Below are 8925 nucleotides of genomic sequence, written 5' to 3'. Positions count from 1 at the left end.
GTGGTATACACTGTGCAGCTCCAACAACACTCAAGAAGCTCAACACCATCCAGGACAAAGTAGCTCGCTTGATAGGCACTCCATCCACCACCTTAAACATTCACTTGCTCCACCGCCTTAAACATTGACTCCCTCCACCTGCAGTGTGTACCATCTACAAGATGCACTGCAGCAACTCGCCAAGGCTTCTTCGGCAGCACTTCCCAAACCCGCGACCTCTACCACCTAGAAGGACAAGGGCAGCAGGCGCATGGGAACACCATCACCTCCAAGTTCCCCTCCAAGTAACACACCATCCTGACTTGGAAATATATCTCCATTCCTTCATCGTCGCTGGGTCAAAATCCTGGAACTCCCTCCCTAACAGCACTGTGGGAGTACCTTTTCTGCACAGACTGCAGAGGTTCAAGAAGGTGGCTCACCACCACCTTCCCAAGGGCAATTAGGGATGGACAATAAATGCTGGCCTTGCCAGTGATGCCCACATCCCATGAACGAATAAAAAAAAAATCTTTTCCATTCCATCGCAGCGAGACTTCTCCTGTACCAATCACAAACCTTCTGGAAAATGGGAGACTACAACCCAGGAGTTTCTTACTCAGTTAGTTTACATTAAAAGTGAATTAATATCATAGAATCATAGAATGGTTACAGCACAGTAGGCCATTCGGCCCATTGAACCCGTGCTGGCTCTTTGCAAGAGCACTTCAGCTAGTCCCTGTTCCCCACCCTTTCCCCGTAGCTCTGCAAATTGTTTTCCTTCAGGTACTTATCCAATTCCCTTTTGAAAGCCACGATTGAATCTTCCTCCACCATCCTTTCAGGCAGTGGATTCCAGATCCTAACTACTCGCTGCGTAACAAAACTTTTCCTCATGTTGCCTTTGGTTCTTCTGCCAATCACCTTAAACCTGTGTCCTCTGGTTCTCGACCCTTCTGCAAATGGGAACAGTTTCTCTCTATCTAATCTGTCTAGACACCTCATGATTTTGAAAACCTATATCAAATCTCCTCTCAATCTCCTCAATATATATAGGATAATGGGAATCCTGTAACAAAAATAAACATTTTCATTTAGTAACTTTTATCATGCTACATAGAAACATAGAAACATAGAAGATAGGAGCAGGAGTAGGCCATTCGGCCCTTCGAGCCTGCTCCGCCATTCAATGCGATCATGGCTGATCATCCAAATTCAGTACCCTGTCCTTGCCTTCTCCCCATATCCCTTGATCCCTTTAGCCTTAAGAAATATATCCAACTCTTTCTTGAATATACTTAATGAACTGGCCTCCACCACCCTCTGTGGCAGAGAATTCCACAGGTTCACCACTCTCTGGGTGAAGAAATTCCTCCTCATTTCAGTCCTAAATGGCCTACCCCTTATCCTTAGACTATGACCCCTGGTTCTGGACTCCCCGGCCATCAGAAACATCCTTCCTGCATCTAGTCTGTCCAGGCCTGACAGAATTTTATAGGTTTCGATGAGATCCCCTCTCAATCTTCTAAACTCCAGTGAGTATAAGCCCAATCGACACAATCTCTCCTCATACGTCATTCCTGCCATCCCAGGTATCAGCCTGGTGAATCTTCGCTGCACTCCTTCCATGGCAAGAACATCCTTCCTCAGGTAAGGCGACCAAAACTGCACACAATACTCAAGGTGCGATCTCACCAAGGCCCTGTACAACTGCAGCAAGACATCCTTGTTCTTGTATTCAAACCCTCTTGCTACAAAGGCCAACATACCATTTGCCTTCTTAACCGCCTGCTGCACCTGCATGCTTACCTTCAGCGACTGGTGCATAAGAACACCCAGGTCTCTTTGCACTTCCACTTCTCCCAATCTATTGCCATTCAAATAATAATCTGCCTTCCTGTTTTTGCCACCAAAGTGGATAACCTCACATTTATCCACATTATAGTGCATTTGCTATGTTTCTGCCCAATCACCCAACCTGTCCAAATCGTATTGGAGTTTCACGACATCCTCCTCACAGCATACCCTCCCACCCAGCTTTGTGTCGTCTGCAAATTTGGAGATATTACATCCAATTCCCTCGTCCAGATCATTAATATATACTGTGAACAGCTGGGGTCCTAGGACCGATCCTTGCGGTACCCCACTAGTCACTGCCTGCCACTCAGAAAACGACCCGTTTATTCCAACTCTTTGCTTTCTGTCCGCCAACCAGTTCTCTATCCAAGTCAATACCTTGCCCCCAATCCCATGTGCCTTAATTTTGCATGCTAATCTCTTATGCGGGACCTTATCGAAAGCCTTCTGAAAGTCCAAATACACCACATCCACTGGTTCTCCCTTATCTATTTTACCAGTTACATCCTCAAAAAATTCCAGTAGATTAGTCAAGCATGATTTACCTTTTGTTGACCATGTTGACTTTGTCCGATCCAGTCACTGCTTTCCAAGTGCTCTGCTATTACATCTTTTATAATGGACTCTAGCATTTTCCCCACTACCGATGTCAAGCTTACCGGTCTATAATTCCCTGCCTTTTCTCTACCACCTTTTTTGAATAGTGGGGTAACATTAGCTACCCGCCAATCCATGAGTACCGTTCCAGAGTCTATCGAATTCTGGAAAATGACCAGCAATGCATCTACTATTTCTAGGGCCACTTCCTTAAGTACCCTGGGATGTAGATTATCAGGCCCTGGGGATTTATCAGCCTTCAGTCCCATCAATTTTCCTGACACCATTTCCCTACAAATACTGATTTCTTTCAGTTCCACCCTTTCATCAGACCCTATGTTCCCCGGCATCTCTGGAAGGTTATTTATGTCCTCCTTTGTGAAGACAGAACCAAAATATGTATTTAGTTGGTCTGCCATTTCTTTGTTCCCCATTATAAATTCCCCCGATTCTGACTGCAAGGGACCTACGCTTGACTTCACCAATCTTTTTCTCTTCACATATCTATAAAAGCTTTTACAGTCAGTTTTTATGTTCCCTGCAAGCTTATTCTCATATTCTATTTTCCCTTTCTTAATTAATCCCTTTGTCCTCCTTTGTTGAATCCTAAACTGCTCCCAATCCTCAGGATTATTGCTTTTTCTGGCCAATTTATATACCCTCTCCTTGGACCTTATGCTATCCCTAATTTCCCTTGTTAGCCATGGTTGGGTCACCTTTTTTGTTTTATTTTTATGCCAAACTGGGATGAACAAATTCTGTAGTTCATCCATTCGGTCTTTGAATGTTTGCCATTGCCTATCCACCGTCAACCCTTTGAGTGCCATTCCCCAATCAATTCTACCCAACTCGCTCCTCAGACCATCGTAGTTTCCTTTATTTAAATTGAGGACCCTAGTCTCCGAGTCAACTACTTCATTCTCCATCTTAACGAAGAATTCGATCATATTATGATCGCTCTGACCCAAGGGGCCTTGTACAACAAGATTGCCAATTAATCCTTCCTCATTACATAATACGCAGGCTAAGATGGCCTGATCTCTGGTTGGTTCCTTGACATATTGGTCCAGGAAACCATCCCGTAAACACTCCAGGAATTGCTCCTCCACAGTATTGTTACTAATTTGGTTGGCCCAATCTATATGCAGATTAAAGTCACCCATGATGACTGCTGTGCCCTTATTGCACGCTTCCTTAATTTCCCTTTTAATGCCATCCCCAACCTCCGCCTTACTGTTTGGAGGTCTATAAACCACTCACACTAACGTTTTTTTCCCCTTAGTATTTCTCAATTCTACCCATACAGATTCCACCTCATCAGAGCTAATATCCTTCATTACAATTGTGTTAATCCCTTCTTTAACCAGTAACGCTACCCCACCTCCCTTTCCTTTTTGCCTATCTTTCCTGAATATCGAATACCCCTGGATGTTGAGTTCCCAGTCCTGGCCTTCCTTGAGCCACGTTTCCGTAATCCCAACCAAATCGTATTTGTTTACTTCTATTTGCGCAGCCAATTCATCCACCTTATTACAAATGCTCCTCGCATAAAGACACAAAGCCTTCAGGCTTGTTTTTTTAACGCTCTTAGACCTATTAGAATTATTATTTACTGTGGCCATGTTTGATTTAAACCATTGATTTCTCTGACTGCCACTTTTGTTTTTCTCCTTCCTATCTTTTGCTTTTATCCCTGTTTCCCTCTCCTCTGTCTCCCTGCTCAGGTTCCCAACCCCCTGCCATTTTAGTTTAAACCCTCCCCCACAGCACTAGCAAACACTCCCCCTAGGACATCGGTTCCAGCCCTGCCCAAGTGCAAACCGTCCGGTTTGAACTGGTCCCACCTCCCCTAGAACCGGTTCCAATGTCCCAGGAACTTGAATCCCTCCCCCTGGCACCATTCCTCTAGCCACGTATTCATCTGAAGTATCCTTCTATTTCTACTCTGACTAGCACGTGGCACTGGTAGCAATCCTGAGATTACTACCTGAGGTCCTGTTTTTTAATTTATCTCCTAACTCCCTATATTCCGCTTTTAGGACCTCATCCCGCTTTTTACCTATATCGTTGGTGCCTATATGCACCACGACAACTGGCTGTTCACCCTCCCCTTCCAAGATGTTCTGCAGCCGCTCGGAGACATCCTTGACCCTTGCACCAGGGAGGCAACGCACCATCCTGGAGTCTCGTTTGCGGCCGCAGAAACACCTATCTATTCCCCTTACAATTGAATCCCCTATTACTATAGCTCTACCCCTCTTTTTCCTCCCATTCTGTGCAGCAGAGCCACCCCTGGTGCCAGGAAGTTGGCTGCTGCTGCCTTCCTCTGATAAGCCATCCCCCCCAACAGTACTCAAAGTGGTGTATCTGTTGGAGAGGGGGATGGCCACAGGGGACCCCTGCACTACCTGCCTGCGCCTAGTACTTTGCCTGTTGGTCACCCGTTCCCTTTCTTCCTGCCCCACCTCTACCTGCGGTGTGTCCAACTCCGTAAATGTGCTATTCACGATGTCCTGAGCATCGTGAACACTCCAGTATGTATCCAATTGCACCTCCAGCGCCGCAATGCGGTCTGTCAGTAGCTGCAGCTGGATGCACTTCCTGCACACGTTAAATGTCTTTTTATACAAAGGGATTTTACTGTAGTGCTAGGGGTGGAAACAGTACACTCAGCTGACACATTCGCGCCCGGATGGCTCTGGAGATGGAGCACGCGGTGTCCGCCGGCACGCTCGAGGCCTTCCATGACCGGTGGGCACCGCAGGGACTGGAGTGCATCTTCTCCCCCGGTAACCACATTTTAATTTAAGTTAAGTTTTCTTTAATGGTTTTTCAGTTACAGTTTATTTGTTTTTGTGTGCATCACAAGAGTACACTCACCTGACCATGGACCCAGGTGGTGTAATGATTGCAAAGTACATTTATATATTGAACAAGTGGGGAAAGCTTTTCTAATAGCCCGAGAGGGCAACAATATAGTTTAATTCACTACCAAAATCACCCAGTAGGGTGCTGTCAAATGGGGTCAAAGATAACGTCGTGGAGGAGGGGGTAAATACATATTTGCTTTAAACAGAAGTTAGCAGGTTGTTGCTCCTGTTGCCAATATTTACAAAACCAAAGTACTGCGGATGCTGGAAATCTGTAATAAAAACAGAAAATGCTGGAAATACTCAGCAGGTCAGGCAGCATCTGTGGAGAGAGAAACAGAGTCAACATGTCTCAGATGCTGCCTGACCTGCTGAGCATTGCCAATATTACTTTGTTTCCTTTAGGATGGTGCCTGTGTGAGGTTGCATGATGCAGTGACGGCGTGTGTTCCTTTATTTTTTTCGCACGGGTTCTAGAGGTTCTCTATTAAAGCTTTGGGGACCCGAGGATTTGTTTTTGCACAGACTTTAAAGGCCAAGTCCACTTTCACCGCCACCCTCCCGCCGACTGATTCAAAGTTGCTCCCGTCCCCGCACCGGACACAAATCCACTGCCACCGCTTCGTCTTCTGCGGGGTTTTTTTGTTGTTGAATCTCGATATTTTTCGGACAGGAAATACCCGAAACTGCACCTTCGCTCGACAAAGCGGAAAAGTCCGCGCATTTAAGCGACGGTAATACACCGAGAGACATCCAGCTGATTCTTGCAGTCAAGCGCAGGCGCCAGAAAATTCGCGCGCTCTCTGTGCGTCGGAATGTTGCTACTGCCCGGTCGGTATGGCAACCGTGTAGCGCGCTCGCCCATTGGCTGCCAGGCTGTCGCAGCGTTCCAAAGCTGGCGAGGCTCGGGCGGTGATTGGCTGCAATTGACGGGCGTTCCGCGGGAGAACTCCGGAATTCCGCCGGCGGGCTATAAATGAGTCGCAAGTCGGCGACGACCGGCGTCAGAAGCAGCGGCATCATCGGCGACTGGGGTAGTTGTCACACACGGCCACGCAAAAATAAAATAAACATATATAAATCATGTCGGCAGCCATCGGCATCGACCTGGGCACCACCTACTCCTGCGTGGGGGTCTTCCAGCACGGCAAGGTGGAGATCATCGCCAATGACCAGGGCAACCGCACCACCCCCAGCTACGTGGCCTTCAACGACACCGAGAGGCTCATTGGGGACGCGGCCAAGAACCAGGTGGCGCTGAACCCGCCCAACACCGTCTTTGATGCCAAGAGGCTCATCGGGAGGAAGTTCGACGACCCAGTGGTCCAGGCTGACATGAAGCACTGGCCCTTCCAGGTGGTGAGCGATGCGGGAAAGCCCAAGGTCAAGGTTGAGTACAAGGGTGAGGATAAAACCTTCTACCCCGAGGAAATCTCTTCCATGGTGCTGACCAAGATGAAGGAAACGGCCGAGGCTTACCTGGGCCACACCGTCACCAACGCTGTTATCACTGTGCCCGCTTACTTCAATGATTCCCAGCGTCAGGCAACCAAAGACGCTGGTGTGATCGCTGGTCTCAATGTCCTGCGTGTCATCAATGAGCCGACGGCAGCTGCCATTGCCTACGGTCTAGACAAGAAGGGCAGAGGTGAGCACAATGTTCTCATCTTTGACTTGGGTGGTGGTACCTTCGATGTCTCTATTCTCACCATTGACGATGGTATCTTTGAAGTGAAGTCGACGGCAGGTGACACCCACTTGGGAGGAGAGGACTTTGATAATCGCATGGTCAGTCACTTCATTGAGGAGTTCAGGCGTAAATACAAGAAGGACATCAATGAGAACAAGAGGGCGGTCAGGAGGCTGAGGACAGCCTGCGAGAGAGCAAAGAGAACCCTGTCTTCCAGCACCCAAGCCAGTGTTGAGATTGAGTCTCTCTTTGAAAGCTTACACTTCTACACTTCCATCACCAGGGCTCGGTTTGAGGAGCTGAATTCTGACTTGTTCAGAGGCACTCTGGAGCCAGTGGAGAAAGCTCTGAGAGACGCCAAGTTGGATAAAGCCCAGGTTCGTGATATAGTCCTGGTCGGGGGCTCCACCCGGATCCCCAAGATTCAGAAACTGCTGCAAGATTTCTTCAATGGTAGGGAGCTGAACAAGAGCATCAACCCTGATGAGGCCGTGGCCTATGGGGCAGCTGTACAAGCGGCTATTCTGATGGGGGACAAGTCTGAGAATGTTCAGGATCTGCTGCTACTGGATGTTGCTCCTCTATCGCTGGGTCTTGAAACAGCAGGAGGGGTGATGACCACTCTCATCAAGCGGAACACCACCATTCCCACCAAGCAGACACAGATTTTTACCACTTATTCTGACAACCAGCCTGGGGTCTTGATCCAGGTGTATGAAGGTGAGAGAGCCATGACCAAGGACAACAATCGTCTGGGCAAATTCGATCTCAGTGCGATTCCCGCTGCGCCACGCGGTGTGCCACAGATTGAGGTCACCTTTGACATTGATGCCAATGGCATCTTGAACGTGTCTGCTGTGGACAAGAGCACTGGCAAAGAGAGCAAGATCACCATCACCAACGACAAGGGCAGGCTGAGTAAGGAAGAAATCGAGAGAATGGTGCAGGAAGCGGAAAGGTACAAAGCCCAAGATGATCAGCAGCGTGATAAGATCACAGCCAAGAATTCCCTGGAGTCCTACGCCTTCAACATGAAGAGCTCGGTGGAGGAAGAAAGTACGAAAGGCCAGGTCAGCGAGGAGGACAAGAACAAGGCCATTGACCAATGTAACCAGGCCATATCATGGCTGGAGGCGAACCCGGCGGCAGAGAAGGAAGAGTTTGAGGACCAACTGAAGGAGCTGGAGAATGTCTGCAACCCCATTATCGCCAACCTCTACCAGGGATGTGTGCCAGCTAGTTTTGGAGCCCAGGCTGGTAAAGGAGATTCCTTCAGTGGCCCAACAATTGAGGAGGTTGATTGAATGCCTTCCCGAACTTGCGTTTCTCCCTTCCTCCCCACTCCCTTAGTGTAAGTAACTTTTATGCATGTTGACATGACAAAATATTTTAGTTGCAGATTGGACAGATGAAATATCTCAATATTAGGGAGCTTGGCTTCGAAGTGTACCAATTGGATTGGTGATGATGGTTTTGTTTGAGTGAGCTTTGCATGTTTTTTTGTATCATGTTGAAGAGCTAACTTACTTTTCTGGTTACATCCAATTGCCTCAATATATATTCAAGGGGCCAATAAAAGTCTTGTATTAAAATCAATGTGTTTGGTGTTTAGTTTTTAATAATAAGGCGTAAAGCCTCTTTCTTGCATCTTCCCCATTTCCCATTTCTTTCCTCAACCGACCAGCGTCACACTCTGTTTACACACAAGCCCCAACACTGAGGTTGATTTGACTCAGTTAGATTGTTTTTAGTGGTGCCCTCTTAAAGGGGGCATTTGTGGAACTGATTCTTTGTGATACTAAACCTGGTGCCACCTTTTTAAATTACAAAAAGCCATGCACTAAAATTATCCTTATTTTAAATGATGCGCTATTTTATTAATACTATTAAACTTGTATTATGGTTCTTGACCTTATAGCACCTCTAATTTAT

At 47.3% G+C, this 8925-nt stretch overlaps 1 protein-coding gene across 1 annotated transcript; it reads left to right on the top strand.

Annotated features, from left to right (window-relative positions):
* The first annotated feature begins 6267 nt into the window (after positions 1 to 6267).
* On the top strand, positions 6268 to 8585 carry LOC147096169 (heat shock 70 kDa protein 1). The gene has a single exon (XM_085975041.1). The coding sequence runs from the start codon at positions 6387 to 6389 to the stop codon at positions 8295 to 8297; it is 1911 nt and encodes a 636-aa protein (XP_085831167.1). The 5' UTR covers positions 6268 to 6386; the 3' UTR covers positions 8298 to 8585.
* Positions 8586 to 8925: the final 340 nt, after the last annotated feature.

This window comes from Somniosus microcephalus, unplaced genomic scaffold, assembly GCF_052327205.1.
Source record: "Somniosus microcephalus isolate GS21.2 unplaced genomic scaffold, FLI_Smic_1.0 unresolved_chr1, whole genome shotgun sequence".
NCBI lineage: Eukaryota > Metazoa > Chordata > Chondrichthyes > Squaliformes > Somniosidae > Somniosus > Somniosus microcephalus.
The sequence above is the reverse complement of the archived record's forward strand: the minus strand, read 5'-3'. Positions and strand labels throughout refer to the sequence as shown.